This window comes from Ahaetulla prasina, chromosome 7, assembly GCF_028640845.1.
Source record: "Ahaetulla prasina isolate Xishuangbanna chromosome 7, ASM2864084v1, whole genome shotgun sequence".
Classification (NCBI taxonomy): Eukaryota; Metazoa; Chordata; class Lepidosauria; order Squamata; family Colubridae; genus Ahaetulla; species Ahaetulla prasina.
This window is the reverse complement of record NC_080545.1, coordinates 14,954,740-14,980,225: the sequence shown is the minus strand read 5'-3', so window position 1 is coordinate 14,980,225 and position 25,486 is coordinate 14,954,740. Positions and strand designations below refer to the sequence as shown.

Genomic DNA, 25,486 nt, shown 5'->3' with positions numbered 1-25,486 from the left:
AAAAAAAATAGTGCTCCCAGCCAGCACACCTTGCTTCTGATTTACACTGCAGAAATATATTTTTTAACTGGGTAAAAAAAAAAATCTCCCTTCAATATCTATGTCTTTGATCTACTTTCTAATTTTCTGTCAGCTAAAGAGGAAACCCATTCGGCATTTATGAAAGAAGAACAAAAATGGCCGTTCTTGGAGTTTCAGCTTGTTAACCAACCTACCTTTTTTTCTTCTACGCCATCTCCGCCAACATAGGCCAGCCTCCTGCGAACGTAGAAGAGCATATCATCTTGCCTTGGGGCCCATTTCTCCATAAAGTAGGTGGAGAACATCCATGTCCAGAATACGATGCGATCATCTTTGAAAAAACCTAACAAGGAAATCCAAAGGAAGGATTAAGAATCCGAGATATCAGATTGCATTCGTTGAGTTTAATACAAAGGTATCAGCTGGAAAATTGGCAAGCAGCTCAGTTACCCAAGCCCTGCCTCATCTTATATGACACCTTGCTATTTATTTGTGTCCTGCCTTTATTATTTTTACAAATAAAACTGAAGGCGGCGAACATATCTGACACACCCCTCCTCTTCCTATTTTCCATACAGCAACCCTGTTAGGTGGGTTGGGCTGAAAAGAGAGTGACTGGCCCAAAGTCACGCAGCTGGCTTTCATGGCTAAAGCGGGATTTGAACTCACAATATCCTGCTTTCTAAGCCTAGTGCCTTAACCGTGAGACCAAATTGGCTCTTATGACATCTAGCCTGGCTAGGTGGCTCGGTGGCTAAGACGCTGAGCTTGTTGATCAGAAAGGTCGGCGGTTCGAATCCCCAGCATAAGTCTCTTGTATGAGCAGGGGGTTGGACTAGATGACCTCCAAGGGCCCTTCCAACTCTGTTACTGTTTGTTTGTTTTGTTTTCATATCATTTTAGGGGAGAATCTAAGTCTAGCCATCTCTATATTTCTTCCGTTGGGGTTCTCAGGACTTCCCACAACGAAGACCACAATCTCATCAAATTGCCTCTATTGTAAAAAATCTGAAAAAGACTAAAACACCTTCAGGCACAGCGATCTCTGTTTGTTGAGAGGAAAAAGTTTACTTGCTCAGAAACACACGAGTGTGGCGGGGAATATTTTCGTGAGGCAAATGATTGCGAAGTTCCTCTAGAATTTGACCTCCATTTATTACTGTCTATTACTTAAATCTGTCAGCCAAAAAAATGGGAGACTCACAGCATTCTGCCAAGGCAATTTGGCAAGATTCGCCTTACATCAGTAATTTCACTGCAACCCTGCCTCGGTTTGCTTGACAAACACGTTCGGATTGAAAAAGCCTTTCCCCGGGGAGCAAAAGCCGTGCAGCAGAAGCGTAAAGAATCTTCTCTTTACGACGATTTCTTTGGCTGTAAATACGTTTGTTGAGGGATGAATTACGACGATAACTTTTCAAATCAGGACATCCAGCAATGGGGGAAAGATTAGTAGATTCCCTTCACTGATTTCTTTGAAAAAGCTAACCACCGCCGAGATCGACGCTAAAGACATGGAGCTGCAGATACAGACAGAGATTTGTTCTGGGACAGAGGTGTCAAACTCAAGGCCCCGGGGGACTGGATCTGGCCCGCGGGGCTGTCCTGGAAACAGCAAAGGATTGGCCCATGGTGCCTCAGCCAGCGACAATGGAGTTCACGAGGACCACGCGCAGCCCTCCCGAGCTCCGTTTTAGCTGGCAGAGGGTTGCAGGAGGCCGTCCCAGCCAAAAAAACGGAGCTCGAGAGCCCGTTTTCGCTGGCAGAGCGCTCGGGCCGCCACAGGTGCCCCCTGACATGAGATGTCAAGCTGGCCACACCCACCATGGCAGGGGTGAAATGTAAAATTTGTTACTATCGGTTCGGTGGGCGTGGCTTGGTGGTGGGGGTAGTGTGGGTGTGGCCAACCTTTTTTTTTAACTTTTAAAAGCATTTTTTTTACAACCTCTAAAAAAATACTTTTAAAAGCCTCTGATGATCCCAGCTGAGCCGTGTGATCATCAGAGGTGTTTTTTTTTTTACTTTTAAAAGCATTTTTTTGGCCGAAGGAAAAAATGCTTTTAGAAGTAAAAAAAAAACACCTCTGATGATCGCACGGCTCAGCTGGGCGGGGGGAGGGGGCAGGGATTTTTGCTACCGGTTTTCCAAACCACCCCCACCATCGCTACCGGATCAGGCGATCTGGTCCGAACCGGGAGCATTTCACCACTGCACCATGGCCACTCCCATCGCGGCTCCCCAAGGTCAAATACAACCCTGATGCGCCCCTCAATGAAATGTGAGTTTGACCCCCCCTATTCTGGGATGTTTTACAGTAACTATTTCCTGGTTTAGACTTTTATGACCATTTTTCACAGTCTAAGCCAGAAAGTAGTTACCGTAGTGTAAAACATCCCAGAACAATCTCCGGTGTAATTTAACATGAATTTAGGAATGTTTGAAAGTGTGAAGACTGGGAACCCAGCACTGCTCTCCTAAACTCTGCAATTCCCTATCCCTATCATTGTCTTATCATTTCCTTTACAATTCAGCAGCCTTCAAGCCTTATTGCTTGAAATGGCTCAAAAATACATATTTAAATCATTTTTTTTTTTAAAAAAGTCTTTGGATCAGGGATTCTCAACTTTGGCAACTTTAAGATGTGTGGACGTCATGGCCCAGAATTCCCTAGCATGTCTGACTGAGGAATTCTGGGAATTGAAGTCCAACATCTTAAAGTTGCCAAAGTTGAAAAACATTTCTCTGGATAGCTATACTAGCAAGCTGCAGAACAGTTTTAAAAAGTAAAATAGTATTTGATAAGTAAAGGCAAACAAAAATGTTATTTCAGTAATCTAAAGGTATTTTTCTATTTATTCCTATGATGTTCTTAAAAGCCAATGATGTTATGATAATACTCACCCCTGCAGCAAGTTTTAAATTGGTTACTCAAAGTAGAATTAGGACAAGTTTTACTCTACATTTCAGCTACAAGCAATGATGGACAGTACACCAGGTGTAACAGATGGTTCAGCTAACTTCATGATGCTTCCAGCTCTTCCATCAAAATTCATTCATTCATTCATTCATACACTCACTCACTCCATACTTAGCTTTTTATGTTTAGAGATAGTGCATTAACCATAATGGTTAATAGGAGTATTATTGTTAATACTTCCTCAGAGCCAACAACAAATACCTGGTTTAGTTAAGGCTTCCTTCATAAAGCATAACAAATTACGATCAAATTATGAACAAATCCTTCTACTTATTACTATAACCTTGTTGCTTGTATCTTTACAATCATATTATGTTATTTAGTTTCCTAGTATGATTTTGATTGCTTGTTTAGTATCCTATGAGTGTTGTTTCTTATGATCGTATTTTTATGTACACTGAGAGCTTATGCACCGAAGACAAATTCCTTGTGTGTCCAATCACACTTGGCCAATAAAATAAAGAATTGTATTCTGTTAAGACATCTAGAAATGAACAGCTGAACTAAATTCTATTTTTAAGGTTAGACAGCACCTGGATCCATTTCTGATTGCTTCCTTCTCTTTGAATTTACACCAAGCACAGAATCTCGCCCGTCCTAAATCCAATTTCCTAACCATTACATCCCATTGGTGCCATGCAGTGCATTTTCCTAATCCAAAGGTTAATCTCTGATTAGGTCTATTATTTAAGATGTTCTGCTCGTGCAAATTGGCATTACCACACACTATTTTAGAAAGTGATTATCTTAATAATTACAACCTTAAAGGGATCAGGAGCTTCAGCAAACCTGTCAGCAATGCTTAAGGGAGCATGAATGCCATCCTGCTCTAGATGAAAGGGCAAGGGTGAAACGAAGGAAACATCCCCTGCCCCCAACCCCCAGAGAATGAAATATTTTGGGCAATATTAAAAGAGGAAGAATATTACATTTCCCCAAAAGGAGAAATGGAGAAAAAAATCTTAATGAAGGCAGAAAGCAGCCCCAACAGCATCCAGCACATGCCTGAAGCCTTTAGAGATGGATATTTTGTGCCCATTAAGAAAGACTGGGCCAATCTATTCATAAACAAAGCACCTTGAACTCCACGTGATGGGATTAAGAAGAACAGGATATGATCTTTAGGACCTAATAGGATTAAGCCACTTTCTTCTTCTTCTTCTTCTGCCATATCCATCATCAGATGTTGCCGATCATGTTGGCCATCCTATTTTTTTAACCCACCACCATTCAAATAGTAAAAGACACAAAGGTCACTACATTGCACAACCCCCCTGGAGCATCTCAAACACAAAACCCCAAAGAATATATAAAAGCCCACCATTTTGTCAGCTGCCCCACAACAATGGAAAGGGTGCGCAACTTGGGTGTCCTCTTGGATGGGCGGCTGTCGTTTGACGATCATTTGGCGGCCGTCTCCAAGAGGGCCTTTTACCAAGTATGCTTGGTCCGCCAGTTGCGCCCCTTCCTTGACCGGGATGCCTTATGCACGGTCACTCATGCTCTTGTCACTTCCCGTTTGGATTATTGCAATGCTCTCTACATGGGGCTGCCCTTGAAGTGCACCCGGAGGCTGCAGCTAGTCCAGAATGCAGCTGCGCGGGTAGTAACGGGAGCCACTTGTTGCTCCCATGTAACACCACTCCTGCGCAGTCTACTGGCTTCCTGTGGTCTTTCAGGTGCGCTTTAAGATTTTGGTTACCACGGCTTCTGGGTGGCGCCACCTTTCTCGTTGGGTGCTAATTTATGGCACTCCGCATTGAATATGGTAAAAGCCGGATTTAACAACTGATCCCGGCTTCATTTCTCTCTCTGGTTGAAAGAGAGAGACAGAGCAAGGGGGAGGATTTGGGTAGATTCTCCTAGGGGCTTTGTTTTTGTAATACAAAGCCCTGAACGGTCGAATCCCCTTATTTACCCCTCCCCCACCTCCAGTATTCTCTGCGCTCCTGAAAAAGCAGGAAAAGAGGAAGGTGTCCACTTCTGCTAACAATTGATTTCTTTTTGTGGATACGAAAAGCAGGCGGAACGAGTGTGAGGAACAATTATTGGTTTGCAAGTATTTTTGATTTTCTGACTTCCGCCCCCCCTTCAGTTTCGTTTTAGAGAAACTGAAAGCAGAGCGATACATCAAAGGGAGCTTTGCTGTTGAATCGAAACTGAATGGAGATTTTATCTTATTGTGTTTGACTGTGGACTGTTGGATTATATTACGCTGTTTAAGTACTTTACAAGGGGATTCTCAGCAGGAATTTTGTTATGGAGGTTCTTTCAGAAGAATGGATTCGTGACTTTATACAGGACTACACAGAAAGTATGTATTTAATTATTCAAAAATACGAATTTATAAAAAATGGGGACGTTTTTTTTTTTTTTTTGTTTTTTTTTTTAATTTTTGCAACAAACAAACAAAAAGAAAATACATTATTACACCCTTGTGCTATACATAAAAGGAAGATTTGGGTCTTCGGATATATCCTCATGATTGCCAAAATCCACGTTCTCGAGGTACAGGTACTGAAGCGTCCAATGTTCCAAGCGCAAAGTCCACAAATGGTTTCCAAGTCTTCCAAAAAATATCTTCTTTATACACACCACTTCTAATTTTAATATCACATGTCATTTTATCATTTAAAGCTAATTTCCACATTTCAGAATTCCACTCTTCTATTCTAAAAATCACATCTAGTTTCCAATATCTAGCTATTATAATTCTACCTATTATAATCATAATTCTAATCAATTCTTTTTCATATTTTGTTAATTCTATTTCCTTAATTACCAACAATAATATAGTTTCCACTCTCAATGTTATTACTTTCCCCATCATTTCAAATATCATTTTCTCCAATTGTTGCCAAAACTTTTAACCTTATCACAATTATACCACATATGTTCATAAGTCCCCAATTCCATCTCACATCTCCAACATTTTTACTGATTTTTTATCCATTTGTGACAATCTTACTGGAGTCAAATACCATTTCAAACAACTTTATAATTGTGCTCTTTAATCCTTATAGATAAAGTTCTCATAATTCTACTCTTCCAATTCACATTCCAATCTGATTCTGGTATTTCAATATTAAGATCTTTTTCCCAATTTGTCCTCATCACTCTTTGTAATTTTTCATCAGAATTTATAATCTTATAAACCCTACTAACGAGTCCCTTTAGCCCAATTTCATCTTTCATAATCCGAGATACTAAATATTCAAATTCAGTTTCACATCTATTTATCAAATAATTTTCCTTAGTTTTTTGTCCATTTTTCTATCTGTATTTTTCAAACCAACTTAACCCTAATTTTTCAATAATTTCTTTATTCCTCCTTTCATTTCCATAACTTTTATCCAATCTCTAATAATTTCTATATTTTCCTCTTTAATCACTTCATTCGTTTTATATTATTTTTAATTGGCCAAATTCAATTGTCTCCCCAAAAGATTATATCCGAATTAAAATTTTAACAAATTTGTTCCACATTTTACTTAATCCCTTTAACCAATAACTTCTACTTACACATTTTAAATTTGCTTTATCTAAAAACCACCTTGATCCAAATTTCTCTATATCCTTTAACTCTAAGTCTCTCCAATAGTTATCTTCACCTTTAATATTTTTACCACTATCCGGATACCATACGCACAATAATAATTAAATAATTTGGGGATTCCTAATCCACCTTCCTTTTGATTTTGATACCACATTTTCTTCACTAATCTAGGTCTTTTGCCACCATTGCAAAATTTATCCAGTTTTTCTGATATCCTTCAATATCTTTCTCTGTCAAATTTAGTGGTAGCATCTCGAATAAAAGTTGAACTTGGGCAGCAACATCATCTTACACATTGCAATTCTACCAAACCAAGACAACTTTAAAATTTTATATTTATCTATCTTCTTCTCAATTTCGTTAATCACCACATCATAATTAAGTTTTTCAATTCTTTAACCTTAAGTGAAAGCACTATACCCAAATATTTCAATGTGTTTTAATCCTTATCCCAAATTGCTCTTGCATATTCTCAGACTCATTACCATTACTATCCATCAATAATTCTGACTTTGACCAATTTACTTTCAATCCTGTCATTTCTTCAAATTCTATCAAATGCTTATATATCTTTTCAAATCTTTCTCTACATTTTCAAAATAATTAAAGTATCATCCGATACAAATTTATCTTATACCCTTATATCCTTCTAATTCTTCATCTTTTCTATCATTTTGTCAATATTTCCATAGCCAATAAAAATAATGTTGGGGACAGGGACATCCTTGTCTCGTACCAGCTTCTAATTTTATCTCTTCAGTTAATATTCCATTCACCTTCACTCTTGCACTGCTCTTTTGGTACAATTTTGAAATAACATGTATAAACTTATTACCAAAGCCTAAAGCCTCCACAATTACTTTAATAGTTTCCCATTGTACAGAATCAAAAGCTTTAAAAATATCCAATGATACTATACCAATTTTATCACCATTATATTCAGCTACATCTATAATATTTAATACTCTTCTAACAATATCACTCATGTATCTACCCTTCACAAAACCTACTTGATTATAACTTATATATCTATCTATAAATCTATTTAATCTATTACTTATAAAAGCAGGAACTATCTTTGCATCCTGATTAATTAAAAAAATGGGCGATAGGACTCAATCCTTTCTAAATCTTTATCTGGTTTAGGAATTAGGGATATCACCGTTCTATTCCATGACGAAGGTACTTCCCCACCATGTAATATTCCATTGAATAATTTTTGCAGTCTTGGTATTATTAATTCTTTAAATTCTTTATAAAACTCAACAGGTAATCCATCCTCACCTGGAGCTTTCCCTAATTTTAATTTTTGTATTATTCCATTAATCTCATCTTGTGTTATATCTTCTTCCATCAATTCCTTATATGTTTGATCAATTTTCACCACATACTTTTCTAAATAGCTTTGCAATTTTCCCCGATTAATTGGTTTCTTTGAATATAGATTCTGAAAAAAGTTTCTAACCACTTCACATTTCTCTAATTTTTTATAACATCTTATACCTCTATCATCTATCAAAACTCCAATTTCTCTCTTCTCTCTTTTATCTTTCGCCATCTTTGCCAATAATTTAGAATTTCTATTACTAAATTCAAAAATTCCTATTTAAAAATCTCAAATTTCTTTTACTAACTCTGTATCTTCTTCTATCATTTTATTTCTTAACATATTAAGCTCCTGAAGAATTTTTTTCTTTAGTAAGCAAAATTGATTTTCCAATTCTTTAATCTGATTTTATCTCTTTCCATTTTAATTTTTATAATTTTTATATTTCCTACTTGATAATTTGATACTCTCCTCTAAACACCGCTTTCATCGCATCCCAAACAATTTCAAATTTAACCTCCCGTTATCATTTAATCTCCAACTTTCCTCCAATTTTTAAGTATCCATTTTTATCCTTTTCATTTTATACAATTTCTCGTCATATCTCCAATAGCTTCTTTTTCTCAAAATTAAAATCTAAGTCCACCATAACTTCTGCATGATCAGAATCTTTAAAATTCCCACATCTACCTTATCCACATTATTCAACAAATCTTTAGAAAGAAAAATATAATCAATTCTAGAATATGTATTATATATCTTAGAGAAAAAGTGTATACTCTCTCAATTCCTTTAACCTCTCTCCACACATCAACCACACCATTTCAAGCATCCACATATTTAAAATCCCCATTTTATTTGCTCCTCCACAGCGGTGGGATTAGTACTGTCTATTTTATCTCTGATTAAATTAAAATCCCCAGCCACAATTACTTTCCTACACTTTCATTCTCCAAAATTTTTGTTATTTTTCAAGAAATTCTCTTTGTTTTTCATTCGTAAATATAAATTAACAAGTGTCACTTTTTCCTCATTAAGATTTCCAACAATTATTACATATCTTCCATCTTCATCCAAAATTACCTTATGTTTTCAAAATACACCCTATCTGATATCAGTGTTGCAACTCCTCTAGCTTTTGAAGTTCCAAATGCTTTTCATATATTTGCATACCTTTTATATACATTCTATTTGAATCTTCAGATTTCTGATGGGTTTCTTGTAAAAATAAAATGTCTGGTAAATCCTTTTAATCTTAAGCTCCAATCTTCTTCTTTAATCTGATTCCCTGTACCCTTCACATTCCATGACATTATTTTTATAACTCCCATTTAAAATATAAATTTTTTAATCCTATCCCCGCATCTTCCTTTCTGTGCCCCCCACCACCCGACATTAAACTACCATATAAACAACAATAAGCAAACAGAAAAAAAACAAAAAACAAAACAAACAATAAAATACAAACAATCTTCTTCCCCCACATCCTCATCGGTTTCGCCTCTATAAAGAGAATGGGGGAGAGGGGACGTGCCAATGCCCGGGGCACTTCTTTCGGGCTGTCTGTGTTACATGCTGAGGCTAAGGAATATCAAAGACTGAACTTGCTAATGAGAAGAATTTTAATTGAAGAGATCGATCTTTTGTGCTGGACTGACTGCTGAAGAAGATTTTATTAGGTGGATAATTTTTTTTTATTATTACTTTTCTTTTGAGAGGAAATTAATAGCTTGTTTATATTATAGAAAACAAAAAAAGGACTTTGTTTTGAAGTTCAAGCTGGGTTTTTTTTTTTTCTTTCTTCTCTGCCGACGTGGAGAAAAAATGGCGCTGATTAAGCTGTGAGGTAATTGTGTTCCTTTGTGGAGTGAATATGACTCATAAGTTACTGATAAGCTACTAACGAGTGCAAATAAGCCGTTTCGCTTCAATTAAAAGACTGTCGTCCCTTGATCTTCATCAAGACCCTCTGTAAAACTGGTTTGACTGCTGTCCTTTGATCTTCACTAAGACTCTTTGAAAAATTGGAATCCCAGTTTGAGAAATTTTCTGGTTTTTTTGTTTTTTTCAAAATGACTCAACAACTTTCAGAAACGCAGCAAATTGCTGCAGCTTTAAATAAAATTGGGGAAAAAATAGCAGGACTATCAGAGCGTATAGATAATTTGACATTTAAACTGACATCTGAAGTGCAAAATTTAAAGCAAGAGATGAATGATAACTTTGCTGAACAAAAACAGGAAATGATAATGATTAAAGATGAAATGGAGCAGCTGCATGTGCATGAGGCAAAAGTAGATCGGCAAATTGGCAAAATATTTTATAAAAATGAGCAGCAAGATAAGAGAATTTGTTTTTTAGAAGAAGAGATGAGGAAATATAATTTTGTTATCAGAGGAATCTCGAAGAAAGGAGGATAAATTGAAACAGCGGGTTTTGAAATGGATTAATGATTTGGATACAACTTACGTTCACATTAGCAGACCTGGCAAGTGTTTTTAGAATTGGATATAGAAGGCAAAATGGTTCTAACAGGAATGTGCTTGTCAGGTTCGCAAATCTTGGTGATAAGTTGGAAGTTATGGCCAAGTTAAGAGAGTTGGGAGATGCTTTGAAGTTTGAAGGGAAGACTATTCAAGTCTTCCCGGATATATCAAGAGAAGAAAGGGCATGGAGATTTTTTTTAAAACCAATTACAAAAGTTTTGAGAGATAATGGAATTAAATACAATTGAGGCCACCACAACAATTGAAATTTTTTATAAAGGAAGGATGCGTACAATCACCCCAGATATAGATGCATTATTATATTTACGGGAGCTTGGACTGATTGAGATGGAGGATTTAATGGAGATAAAAGATCAAATGCTTCAGATGGGTGGAACATACGTGGAAACATCAATCTCAGAAGAAGAAAAAGGGGCTATTGGAGGGCAAGACTCTAAAGGGTTAAAGAGGAAAGAAATATCACCTGTGTTGGTTGAACAGAAGAAGAGTCGTGAGGATACAGTAGGAGAAGAAGCAGATAAGAGTCTTGGAAAATATGAAGCTGAATGCGGGTCATCGCTATCTTTTTTTTTGAGTGATGAATTCAAATGGGGACGTTTTGGATGAGAGTTTGGAGCAAATTAACCAGTGCAATTATTCGGAAAATGGAATGGAGGACATACAAATAAAAGTGGATAAATATGAAGATTTGATCGTGAAGAAACAAGGTGATTTAAAGAAGTTTTCTTTAAATAGTTTGGATGAGCTGCCTGAATTTGTGCTACAGGAGACTGTTCCTCAAATGGAAAAGACTCACAAGCTTAATGTTTCCCAAGAGTTCTCTTTTTGGACTGATGGAATATACGGCAGTAATTTTTGGATTTCTGGACATAAGGAATTACTAGGAAATATTGTGATTGACTTTTTAAAAGGAGCAACGAAGGAAAGACAGAGATTAATGCACCAAAAAAAATGGCAAGAGACAAAAGTATTATTTTTGAAACAAGGTTTTTTTAAAATATTAATAGACAAAAATATTAGTGTCCCTGAAAGGCAATTCGTGATTATAAGAGACTAAATATTTGGATATACTGGACTTTGATGAGGAAGGACTAAAGTTGAATAGATATTGTAATTAATTAAATAATATTGTAATTTTCTCTATTGAAATTTTATAAATTTTATAATCTGTTGTATTGAATTTTAAATAGAATATTCTTGAAAGATCTTATGTAAGAAGGACTTGGAGGGAAATTATATGGTTATATGGTTATAGAAGCTATAAGGGAGATATTCTCTGAACTGGATTGGATTTTTATGCTTTAGCTGGTTTTAAATATTTTAGGATTAATTTGTTCTACTGATTTATATATTTTATTACTGTTTATTGTTAATTTTTTGAAGGATTTGGTTATGTAAGGAGGAAGTCAGAGTTAGAGAGGGAGAATTGGTATAATAGTTTTGGGGGAAAAAAATTTTTTAGCATATGTTTGTTTTATTTTTAACTATACCTTGTGTTTGTTCCGGGAAGCCAGGGGGGGAGGGGGGAGGGGGTTTGTGAAGGGAGAGGGGTTGGGGGGAAAGGGGGGGAAAAAATTTTTTGTAAAACTTTTTGAATTAAAAAAAAAAAAAGATTTTGGTTACCACGTTTAAAGCACTCCATGGCTTAGGGCCCGGGTACTTACGGGACCGCCTGCTGTTACCTCATGCCTCCCACCGACCCGTACGCTCACACAGAGAGGGCCTTCTCAGGGTGCCGTCTGCCAAACAATGTCGGCTGGCGGCCCCCAGGGGCAGGGCCTTCTCTGTTGGAGCTCCTACGCTCTGGAACGAACTTCCCCCTGGTTTACGTCAAGTGTCTGATCTTCGGACTTTTCGCCGTGAGCTGAAAACGCACCTATTTATTCAAGCGGGACTGGCTTAAAAGTTTTATTAAATTTTAATTGGGGTTATTTTCGGCCACCCTATAATATGTCTTGTTTTAATCTTGTTTTTAATGTGTATTTTGTGTATTTTAAATGGCTGTACACCGCCCTGAGTCCTTCGGGAGAAGGGCGGTATAAAAATCGAATAAAATAAAATAAATAAAATAAATATATGCAGTGGTTGGTTCTGCTCATCAATAAACAGAGTCCTTCTTTCCAATCAGCCTCCGTTTTATTTCCAGAGTCTTTCTCCCCGCTTGGAACCAGACTGGATTTTTCTTCCAACAGTAGAAGCCACCAGAAGAAGGGAATCCAAACCAAACCCAAAAGAAGCTAACAGTAAGTTGATCTTTTTGCATTGTTTCCTCAAACACTTTAGGATCAAGAAATAATCCAAATAATGTAAATAGATACCAGAAAGCATCTAGCAAACTGTATGCAAAACCTTCCAATCATGAAATGGACTATTCCACATATTCCAGAAATAGTCCAACATCAAAAGATTCATTCCAAGAATTCTAGCGCAGAATGTCTGCAATGAGCGTGTTTCAAACCTGGAATACAGGTGCTCTTCAACCTACAACAGTTCATTTAGTGACCATTTGTAGTTACAGCGGCACTGAAAAAAGTGATCTAGGACCATTTTTCACACTTATGACCATTGCAGCATCCCTCATGGTTGATTGAGATTCAGATGCTTGACAACTGACTCACATTTATGACGGTTGCAGTGTCCCGGAGTCATGTGATCTCCTTTTGCGACCTTCTGACAAGCAAAGTCAATGGGGAAACCAGATTCCCTTAACAACCGTGTTACTAATTTAAGAACTGCAGTGATTCACTTAGCAAACGCGGCGAGAAAAGTCGTAAAATGGGGCAAAACTCACTTAACAAATTTCTCACTTAGCAACAGAAATTTTGGGGTCAATTGTGGGTCGTAAGTTGAGGACTACCTGTACTCAGAACAGCCAGTCCCAAGATCAAGGTGGCCATAATGGGATGTCCTCTGATGAACCCTGTATCATTTTCCAGTGCCCTACTCAATCCTTCTGTTATTGGTAAATCACATGCTGTGTTTCCTCCAGTCCCACACCAATGGCTCCCAGGAATTTGGCTGAATATTTTCAAGTGGAGGCCAGACAGCTGTCTACTGGAGACAATAAAGGAGAACATTTGTAGCTCAGGGTTGAAATGAGGACTCCTTAGTGCTCTTCAAAACATTCTAAGCAAACCAAAAGACCCAGCAACCCCAGGAGTCATCTACAACAGGGGTCTCCAACCCTGGCAATTTTAAGACTTGTAGACTTCAACTCCCAGAGTTCTTCAGCCAGCAAAGCCAAAGCAAAGCTGGCTGAGGAAGTCTGGGAGTTGAAGTCCACAAGTCTTAAAGTTGCCAAGGTTGGAGACCCCTGATCTACAACATACAACGTTAAGAACTGCAACAACCACTATGTAAGCCAAAGAGGCAGAAGACTGGCAGAACGCATCCACCAACACCAACTAGCAGTCAGAAGACACGACGAAAATCCTTTAATTTCACAACACGTAGACAGATTTAACCACAGTTTCAATTGGGAAAATGTGACCATCCTAGATCAGGTCAAATCCAAAAATGCCAGGGATCTTCTAGAAGCCTGGCAGTCTAACCAATCAGTCATCAGTAGACACACAGACATTAACAACATCTATAGATTATGCAAAAGAGACAATCAACCAACCCAAAAGAGAACAAAAAGACTCCAGCACCAACAATCAGCATCTAGATCAGCATAGATTAACTCCAAGGTTAAGGTCAGAGTGGGTTCCACTTACCTTCGCTACTGGTTTGGAACTGGGAGCACTTGCGTGTGGCGCTTCTGCGCATGCCCAGAACCTTCTGCGCATGCGCAGAGCATGCATGATGACATCTGGCTGGGTGGGCGGAGCCTCCCGCCGCCGCCACTACCGGTTCGCCAGAACCGGTAGAAACCCACCACTGGGTCAGACCAGTGGTGAAATGTAAAATTTGTTACTATCGATTCTGTGGGTGTGGCTTGCTGGGGGTGGTGGTAATGTGACGGTGGGTGTGGCCAACTTTTTTTTTTAACTTTTAAAAGCATTTTTTCTACAACCTCTTCAGCCGAAGAGGTTGTAAAAAAAATTCTTTTAAAAGACTCTGACGATCCCAACTGAGTTGCCTGATCGTCAGAGGCTTTTGTTTTCTTTTAAAAGCATGGGGTTTTTGCCTTTAAAAGAAAAAAAGCCTCTGATGATCATGCGGCTCAGCTGTGACCGTCAGAGGAGCCTTTTAAAAGCATTTTTTACAACCTCCTCTGCTGAAGAGGTTGTAGAAAAAATGCTTTTAAAAGGCTCTGACAATCCCAGCTGAACCGTGTGATCATCAGAGGCTTTTTTTTTACTTTTAAAAGCATTTTTTCAGCCGAAGAAAAATGATGATTTTTCATCTGATGATTGCGCGGTTTAGCTGGGCATGGGGGGTGGGGGGTGGGCAGGGATTTTTGCTACCAGTTCTCCGAACCACCTGCCACCATCGCTACCGGATTGGGAGATCCGGTCCGAACCAGGAGCATTTCACCCCTTGGTCAGACCCACAATCAAGTAAACAATACCCCAATCAAGAAACTGTCAAAGGGCCATCAGTAAACAGCTCAACCAAAGAATCTCTAAGACCACCCCACTCACACAGACAAGCAAGTCACCAGAATATAAACTGAGAGCAAACAGCACTCCTTACCAACACTGGTGATGTTACCTAGTTTGAGTAATGAAACATCTGCAAGAAAACATTGGGAGAATTTTAATTAATTAATGAGCTGTGGTGGCACAGTGGTTAGAATGCAGTACTGCAGATTACTTCTGTTGACTGCCGGCTGCCTGCAATTTGGCAGTTCAAAGTTCACCAGGCTCAAGGTTGACTCAGCCTTCCATCCTTCCGAGGTGGGTAAAATGAGGATTGTTGGGGAAAATATGCCGACTTTGTAAACCGCTTAGAGAGGGCTGTAAAGCACTGTGAAACGGTATATAAGCCTAAGTGCTATTGCTATTGCTAATTTATATGTCTGCACTGAAAAAAAAGAGACATAGGTCACTTCTACTTCTTGGATTCTATGAAACTCTCAAGGCTTGTAGAAAACCAGCACCCACCCACCCTCCTAGAGAATGAAATGTTTTGGGGAATATTAAAAAGGCAGGATAGAATATTTCCTCTAAAGGAGAAATGGGCGGAGGGATCTTAAGGGAGGCAGAAACCGGCATCAGCCTCCTGCCCCAAGCAGAAACTGAGGCGGCCAGCTTTTAGAAATGCAGATTTGGTAATCCATTCAGAAAGACTGGGTCAGACAGAAGCTCCAGACAAGCAATTAGGCAAGACAAGATTAACTCAGAGAAACACCTAGGATTTGCATTTCCTCTTTTGCCTATAGAGCCAGCCATGACCTCTACATGACCCCAGAGAAATAAAAAAAAGGTATAAAATCCCACTCTATTCGTAACTCCATTTTGTCAGCTATCCCAGAACCACATGGTTCTGCTCATCAATAAACCAACTTTCTTTCCAATCAGCCTCCATTTTATTCCCGACTTGGAACTGGGTTTTTCTTCCTACTGGCTGCCTTTAAAAAAAACAAAATCTGCAGTCTATCAGCAAGCTTTGTGTATGAGTTCATGAGATGCAGCAAGGCCTGGAAAGCTACGAAAAGCTTAAACGCTGTTATCCACCTTCCATAAGGGGAGTTCACGCATTAGAAATAAAACTGTTTTCACAGCTTCACATCACAGGAAGCAAAATAAACAAAGTCTACATGGCGGAAAGTCAGCACTGATATTTCAGCTCTTAAACTGGCTGCACTTACAAAAACACCCCAGAATTAAAAGGGCATCCATCATCTGGTGCACCGAAGTTGTAAGCACAACCTCTTCGTCTTGTTAAACAAGGTTACTAACAGTCTGTCATTGTACAATGATAAATTTCGTAAAATAGCCGGAAAAATGGTATAAACAACCGCAACCTGTGAGGTCACCGAGTCCTCAAAGTGATTTTTTTCTTCTTTTGCCTTAGAAGAAACTGTTTGTTTTGACTATCAATCGGCATTACAGGGTCATTTTAACTTTCTGAAAAGGAGAAACTGAATTCTGAAAACGATTTTTCCTCACCTAGAATTTGGAACATCTTGGTTAATGCTTTGTTTTTTTAAAAAGCATTAAAAAGGGGCTTAAGTCATTGTAGAAGCAGCTGAGAGAATTCTCCAACAGTCTGAAAATTTAAATCCGTCCCTGGATTGTTGAAACAGGGAAGATAAGATGTTCTTGTATCCAGTGGGAGTAACCACAAGCAGATGTCCCAGCCTGGCTGGCTGGTTCCCATAACAGAATGAACAAAAGCAGGGGTGAAATCCAGCAGGTTCTGGAAAACCGGTAGCGGAAATTTTGAGTAGTTCAGAGAACTGGCAAATAGCACTTCTGGCTGGCCCCACAATGGGGTGGGAATGGAGATTTTGCAATATCCTTCCCCCAGGAGCGGGGAGGGAATGGGGATTTTGCAATATCCTTCCCCCAGGAGTGGGGAAGGAATGGAGATTTTGCAGTATCCTTCCCCCAGGAGTGGGGAGGGAATGGAGATTTTGCAGTATCCTTCCCCTGCCATGCCCAGCAAGCCACACCACGACCACCAAGCCACGCCCACAGAACTGGTAGTAAAAAAAATTGGATTTCACCACTGAACAAAAGTGATCAGTGGACGTAATGGACTGTGGGTGGCCCGTAGGGAAAGTGGGAATTAACTATGCTTGCTTTGCGCAGGAAAGCCAGAGCTGGTTTTGCTTCTTCTGTGCCAATGTGGTTTATTCAGTAAAGTTTACACCCTTGGTTAAATAATGAGTTTCTTTTCCTGGATTCGCCAGCTGGACAGTTGACATTAAACCAGCTCTCCAAGTAGCAACTTATCTGGACCTCACCAGGAGGTTGGCAGCTTCGAGATGTCGGAAGTTCGAAACATAAATGAAAACTCAATCATCCAGGCCAAAAGTATCTAAAAAGGTTGAATCATGGCAACTGGACCAAAGTTTATTAGAACTGAGAAGCTGGCAAGAGTTGGTTCATTTCAACGACTCAGTGACACTCTGCCCACCCAAAATTCTCATTCTGACTGAAGAGGTTACTTGGATGAGTAACGAAGTGTCTCAGTTTTAACAAACTTTGGTCCAGTTGCCATGATTTAACCTTTTTAGAGATCTGCCAAAGCACAATCTGCATTTAGGAGGGCACTATCACAAAGAAACACTTATTATGTTAGGGAGTCACGGTATCACAAAACTTGAGAATCTCTGTCTTAGAAAAAACACAAATTAACTTACTGCATGCTGTGACATGGCTTGCTTTAACCCATGGGCTTACTGATTAAGCCACAATGGCCTGATTAATACATGGAAACCATAAACATAGTTTACAGGCCGAAAGTAGGGCATGTCGAATTTTTCAACTTTCAATTTCCAAAACATTAAAAGGTAAAGGTTCCCCTCGCACATATGTGCTAGCCATTCCCGACTTTAGGGGGCGGTGCTCATCTCCCTTTCAAAGCCGAAGAGCCAGCACTGTCTGAAGACATCTCCATGGTCATGTGGCTGGCATGACTAAATGCCAAAGGCGCACAGAATGCTGTTACCTTCCCACCAAAAGTGGTCCCTATTTTTCTACTTGCATTTTTTTTTACGTGCTTTCGAACTGCTAGGTTGGCAGAAGCTGGGACAAGTAATGGGAGCTCACCCTGTTACGCAACACTAGGGATTCAAACCGCTGAACTGCAGATCTTTTTCGATTGACAAGCTCAGTGTCTTAGCCACCTGAGCCACCACATCCCCTTTCCAAAACATTAAGGATGCACAAAAGTTATGATATGCCTTGGGGATTGTAAAGATATTTTGGTTATTTTAATATTTTAATATAATTTAGATGTGCTTGGTAACTACATAGATATCACAACTTTATAACATTTTGTGTGTTTCATTTCCAGCCATGTTCACTCATTTCATTAAAACAAAACCGAACAAAGCTTAGAATAAAATGTTAATCCAGCCATCTTCCCAGCTTTATAGACCTTTCAGATTGTTGCTAGGGCTAACACAGGAGGGGAAAAAAGAGGGGTGGGGAGAGGGGGAGAGAACACAACAAGAAGATACACAATTCTTGAAACAATCTTTAGCCAAATATAATTTAGATTTTCCCTTGTTTCTGTTTGGACAAGTATATTTGCTAAAGGCTACTTAGGAACATAATACAAATCCTCTGAGAAAATGAAATGTAGAATCGCCTGATCCAAGCAATCTTCTCTCTTCCAAATTAAAGGCTTCAGGAAAGAGAAATTATTTCAGGATACACAATTTATTTACCTCAATCCACAGCCCAGTTCACCAGAGGAGAAAAACATGTCATAAATGAGCTGATGCGGGGGATAGAAAAGAATCAATAATGATTATTACTTGGAGTTACTTTAGCATTTCACCTGAATCCCAATTTAACCTCAGAGGATGCTGCTGCGATATTTCATGAAGCGTGCCAAGCAATTATTCTGTATGGCAACATCAGCCTCCGGGTAGCAGTAAGTCAACTAATGGAACAATGGACCTGAGCAAGCAGAGCTGCTGTCAAACAGGTTAGGCATTGCAGAGGCAAATAAGATTCCCCCCTTTATTAGACCTTTTGATTTTTCGCCCATTAAAGGAGAGATAATTCTTGTGCCCTGAAGAACGTTTCTCTCAACACAGATACCCACAAATGATTAGAAAACTCTGAAAGTCCTTTTGTGTTCTCTCTACACCTTTATGCAGGCCTAGCCAAAGATATATTGCTATTTGGGCAAAATAAAAGAAGAATAACCATAAAGGCAATGCGAACATCATGATTCCTTCATAATCCCTATTCACTGGTGAATCAACCTCCAACTATCTACAACTGATAAATTCCTAGTTTCAATATGCACTCCCTTCAACCTAGATTGACATCAGTGCATACAGTTTGATGACCATTTTAGTTCTTCATCCATCCATCATCTTCATCATTCATTCATCCTTCACTTATCTGCATGTTTTCATCCATTCCCATTTCATAAAATGAGACTTATAGTTGTTTGGAAGGAAGGACTCACTGGAGAAGAGCCTAATGCTGGGAAAGATTGAGGGCAAAAGAAGAAGGGGACGACAGAGAACGAGGTGGCTGGATGGAGTCACTGAAGCAGTTGGCTTGAGCTTAAATGGACTTCGGGGGATGGTAGAGGACAGGAAGGCCTGGAGGAACATTGTCCATGGGGTCACAATGGGTCGGACATGACTTTGCAACTAACAACAACAACAAAATAGTTGTTCGGTTCCTCTTTTTCAATAGACAACTTACCATATCTATTTTTCTTTCATTCGTTCATTTCATTTATTCATTTAGACTCTAGTTTACATTCTCAACCTTCCATCTGTCAAACCCAGGTGGACCCTATAAATATGGATTTATGTGGCCATCATAGCTTTGGTCCACTGAAGTTCTTATAGAACATTTTTTTAATATTACTGAGAAGATGTAGACCGGATTACCAGCCTTAATCACATCCATTTCACATGCAGCATTCCCTATCAGGGTCCAGGAATTTGGTTTTTAGAGTGAGTTTGGAAATGTGGAGATTTTGGTTTGTTTTTTTAAAGTTGCAATATGTCAATTCTTGACATTAATCTGTTACTGAGTTCAGAATGGAAGGAAACTGCTGTCTATCAGCAATCATGATTAGAGGCAGAGACCTGCCATGAGATCAGCCTCAGTTGCTGCATCAGTGGTTCACATGAACTGGTAGTGCTGGGACATCATTACGTCCCAGGTTTGACCCTCTACACATGCGCAGAAGAGGTGCGTGCGTGCTCACATTCCCGAACTGGTAGCGAAGGTAAGTGTGTTTCACCCAGTGGTGAAATTCAAATTTTTTACTACCAATTCTGTGGGCATGGCTTGGTGGGCATGGTGTAGCTGGGTGGACGTGGCAGGGGAAGGATACTGCAAAATCTCCATTCCCACCCCACTCCAGGGGAAGGATACTGCAAAATCCCCATTCCCTCCCTATTCCTGGGGAAAGGATATTGCAAAATTTCCATTCCCTCCCCACTCTGGGGCCAACCAGAGGTGGTATTTGCCGGTTCTCCGAAGTACTCGAAATTTCCGCTGCGGGTTCTCCAGAACCTGTCAGAACCTGCTGAATTTCACCACTGTGTTGCATGATAGATTAGCCTCATTTATACCATTGATCCAATATGTAGAAAGGTAATAAAGTGGAAATGAAAAAGCCAGAAAAAAATATTTGCTGCAAGCAAGATTAAATATTCTATTTTGGGGGGAAATATTGCTTTAATTCTCCCTGGCAATAAATACATTTTATCATGTTCTAGCGTTAACTCAGGGGAATGTTCCTTAGAGCTGTGTAAGGTGCAATATTTTTATTGAAATTATCACTACTAGCAAGAGTAACAATCAAAGAAAGAGTGTTAATGACCACTATACTGAATTAAAAACGAATGTGCTTTTAAAAAAAAAAAAAAAAGTTTGCTGTATCATTAAATAAGAAGTGCCAAGAACATGGATAATGTTACTTTTGAAGGAAACGTAGTGTTGTGACCCAGGTTCCTGGACCCGGACTCCTGGACTCGGATGATTCAGAAAGTGAGTGAGAAGACCTGGCAAGCCCTGTTTCTCTTGAGCCCTTTCCCTCCCTGGGACCCACTCAAAGGGAGGAGGAGGGGCCGGAAAGGCCTGATTCTCTGGAGCCTTCTTCTGATTTGGCAACGCCCCAAGAACAGTTTTGGAGTGATGCAAGACTGCGCAGACGTGACTGGCGCGCGCAGCAGAAGCAGCGTTGGGATAAAGCCAAGGAATGATGGACATCTGCAGAGACTATAAATAGGAGGTGGGACTTCCTGGTTTTTTGTCTTGGACAAAGCAATGAATTTGCGCGGGCAAACTGTATCAATGGAGGGAAGAATATATTCGTGAGTAATTCTGGCCTTATCTATAATTTCCTCGTTATCTCCAGAAACTTGGCAGGCCCGTGGGTAGACGTGGCCAGGACATGTATCTATGTAAATAAAAGGAGAAAAGAAGGCCTCTGACTGACTCTTTGCTGGGAGTATTGGGGGGAGGGAAACAGAACACGTAGCTTGGTCAAAGGGGTTCCCCCCCCCTCACATTTTAAAACTTATTAATAGAATATCTTGAATATGAGGGATGTTTCCTGTATTGCTCCCAATGATGCCACGTCTATACATATTCATTATATGCAAACTCTTGTTCCCTGAAGCACAAATAAGGCTAATGAAATTCCTCACTGAAGCAAGACTAAAATCTGATAAAAGTATGGAATCTCACCAAGCTCTCTGCTGCATTGGGCTGATTCCCCCCCCCCATTTAAAAGCAAATATATGAGATTCCATGCTGTAATGCAAAACACCAATATTTGCATCATCTTCATTATAACTATGAAATCATTATTTCATGAGAAGAGTCCTCCACTCCTCTGCTCACGATAGAATCCCTTATGCCACCAGGCTCGAAATTTTGGGCTTGGATAATCTGGAATTATGCCGCCTGCGGTCTGATCTATGCATAATACACAAAATTGTCTACTACGAAGTCTTGCCTCTCAACAACTTCTTCAGCTTCAACCTCAATAGTACACGGACAAACAATAGATACAAACTCAAGATAACCCGCTCCAAACTCGATTGCAGAAAATACGACTTCAGCAACAGAGTGGTCAACACCTGGAATGCGCTACCCAACTCTGTTGTTACATCCTCAAACCCTCACAGCTTCAACCTTAAACTGTCTACCGTGGACCTCCTCATCCCCTTCCTAAGAGGTCCGTAAAGGGGGCTGTTCTGTCTCCTTTCCCACTTTGGAGCAACAAGCTGGCCTTCAGCCAGTGGATTTATGGCTCTTATCAGTCCTGGCAGAGAAATCGCAGCTGCCTGCCAAAGTTCAAACAAATGACTCACAGAGTAAGACTTCAGCTCTCTTTGAAACGGTTCAGCTAATCTTTTGCTCTCCGTGGAGTGCAAGCAGTCCCAAAGCTCCTTATATATCCTGTGGGGTGGGACTCCTGCCCCACCCTTCCCTTTGATGACACCGCTTCTCTAATCTTCTGAAGCACGGGTCAATCCAAGCTTGATTATTATTATTATTATCAGCTGGGTCTGAAGGCTGAGACTGAGGAAGGGAGGAACCAGGGGATGACGGCCTCATTACGTCCTCCGACTGGCCTGGTTCTGGCTCCTGGAGCCGGACCAAAGGCATCGGTGCTCCCGAGGCAAACCTTACCGGCCCTTCCCCCTCACTCTCGGAGTCACTTTCGGGCATGGGGCCAGGTTTGGGGGCTGGAGTCACAACAGGGGCGTGCATAAGTGCACCAGTGTACCTACCATCCCTGTCCTACTCTCCGCATTTATTCGTATTCATTTCCTTCGTTCATGTCCATGTCCATGTCCACGTTCACACCTGCTATCTTGTACATGTTTGACAAACTAATAAATAAAATAAAAATAAAATGAATAAAATGAATCTGGTTCCATGTACGCACATGGACAGCCTGAGTGGCACAGTGCCATGTTTTGTTTTGAAATTTCCCTCTCCTTGTGCAGGAAGAATGAAGTGCTCAAGGGAACAGCTGGGGGAAAATCCTATAGAACCCAGGAGAAACAGTACTATTACAAAACCTGAAGCTTCTCAGCCATGAGAAAGGTAGTTGAATTTCTAGTGATTTCAAAGGACAGCAGGAAAAGCAGATCTGACCTAAGTCCGCAATGGCAAACCTATGGCACATGTGCCAGAAGTGGCACACAGCGCCCTCTCTGTGGGCACGCAAGTAGCTGCCCCAGATCAGCTGCATTGTGCATGTGTGTGCACATCCTGCTGGCCAGCTGGTCTTCGGGTCTCTGCTGTGCAGGCAGGGGCATGTGCAGGGGGGGGCGCACATGCATTGCATTTTGGGGGTTTGAGCATGCATGCGCATGCACTCTTGGGCACTCCGTCTGGAAAAGGTTAGCCATCACTGACCTAAGTATTCCAAAGTAGGCAGGTCTTCTATTACATCTACAATAAAGTCACTAAGGTCAGTGGTAGCTAACCTTTTTGCCATCGCGTGCCAAAAGTGGGGAGGAGTGCGAGGGGCGTCATATGCATGTGTGCCTACACCCATAATTTTATGCGCCCCACTCCCCACGCATGCGCGCGACCCCCCCCCTGCACACCCCCTGCTTTTGGCACGAGAGCATTTTTCATTCTCCCCAGGCTCCAGAGCCTTTCTGGGAGGCTGGGGAGGGCAAAGATAGTCCTTCCCCACTCCCCCGGAGACCCTCCGGAGGCTGGAAACAGCCTTTTTCCTGACTTCCAGTGGGCTCAGAAGGCCCGAAAATCAGCTGGCCGATGCACACCGGAGCTGAGCTCGCGTGCCCACCGATATGGCTCCGCGTGCCATAGGTTCGCCATCACATCATAGATTGTGACTGCGATTTTTTTTGCTATGAGAAAATTCCTGGACATGGGGTGAAGTATCTGCAGCACTGCAGGAACTTTAACATGTGTGGACCAACTCCCAGAATTCCCAGTCAGCATTGCCAGTAAAGGAACATGACCTTGATAGAGATTTTGCAAAATCCATTCGTAGCACAACTGACTGGTGAAAATTATCTTCTTAAAAAACATAAGAGGCTCAAACACACACACACACACACACACATACACACATACCCCAATTCACTAAACTATGAAAGGAAGAATATACAGCACAGACATACTTGCATAATTCTATTATTATGGCCAATCTCAGTAAAAAAATAGTTGCAGCCATTCTCTGAAGTTGATTCTTTAGTTTAGTTTAGTTTAGTTTAGTTTTGCTTACTTTACTTTACTTTATTGTCATTGCACTGTGTACAACAAAATTAAATGTCATCTTCAGTGTACACTATAACTATAAAAACAAAACACAAACACACATAGGACAAAAAAACAAGGACAAGTAGGCTGAAAAACAGCTTCTATCCCAGGGCAATAACCATATTGAATTCTACGGCATAGTCCAATATCGGGTTTTCAATTTCAATTATATAGAATGTAAAGGATGTATGTTTGTGTTTTTATTTTTATAGTTATAATGTACACTGAAGACAGCATTTAATTTTGTTGCAGCCATGTGCAATGACACTAAACTAAACTAAACTAAACTAAACTTCCTTCATATTTTATACAACTGAATTGAAAACCCCTGATATTGCATTAATATTGCACTATACAGTAGAATTCAATATGGTTACTGCCCTGAGACAGAAGCTTGTTCTGGTCTACTTGATGGGGCTGGCAGAAATAAAAGCCACATGGAAAAGTGATGAAGAAGGGAAGAGGGAGGAAAGAAGGAGACACTTAACTAGCCAACCAGATCAGACAAATCAATCCTGACGATCAATGATGTGACAGATGTTGCAGCCAGATTGCCGTCACCTCCCACTGCTAATCTAAGAGCCTTACTAGCAGCGGCAAACACCATAGCAATGGCGTTCACCTTTCCTTCCCCCTTTCAATAAATTAGTCAGGAGGTAGGAAAATCCAATGTAGGTCATGGCCAGCCAAGTGCTAGACGGATGCTTCCATTAATCTTCTTTCATCGGTAAGCCCTGCTCGCTCACTTTCCCAGGCTCTCATCAGAAAGACCATTTGCGGCATTGTGTCACCTGCTCTTCCCCTTTCTTGATGAGTTGCAACATGGAGATGCAGGTGGCTCACAATGCGACCTCACAGCTCAGCATCATTCAGAACCTCTGGCCCTCACTATATCTCCCCATCTAAATTACCCCATCTAAAACTTAAAATTACCAAAACTTTGAGAAATGTGCTTGTGCTTCCCTATAAAACACAACATTTGTTTGATGTAGGTACATTATCGGACAGTCCAAGTGAGGGGTGTCAAACTCGCAGTCCGTGGGGCAGATGCGTCACACGCTGGCCACGCCCACCCCCATTTTAGCGAAGGGGGAGAAAAGTGGTGATACGTCACGTGATAACGTGACGACGCGGGTTTGACACCCCTGGTCCAAGTAATCTTTCAATGGCATTCAACCATCCTTACAGAATTAATAATTCCACCAGGATTACACCTAAATAAGATGGAGAAATGTGGGGTTT

General features: G+C 40.2%; 1 protein-coding gene across 3 annotated transcripts in view; it reads right to left on the bottom strand.

Moving 5' to 3' along the window:
- Positions 1–25,486, bottom strand: part of KIAA0930 (KIAA0930 ortholog) — a 93,235-nt gene that overhangs the window by 30,368 nt on the left and 37,381 nt on the right. For all 3 annotated transcript variants that reach the window (XM_058189778.1, XM_058189776.1, XM_058189777.1), the window contains exon 2: positions 216–364. In XM_058189778.1, coding sequence (XP_058045761.1) covers positions 216–364 — 149 coding nt within the window. The remainder of the gene's footprint in view (positions 1–215; positions 365–25,486) is intronic.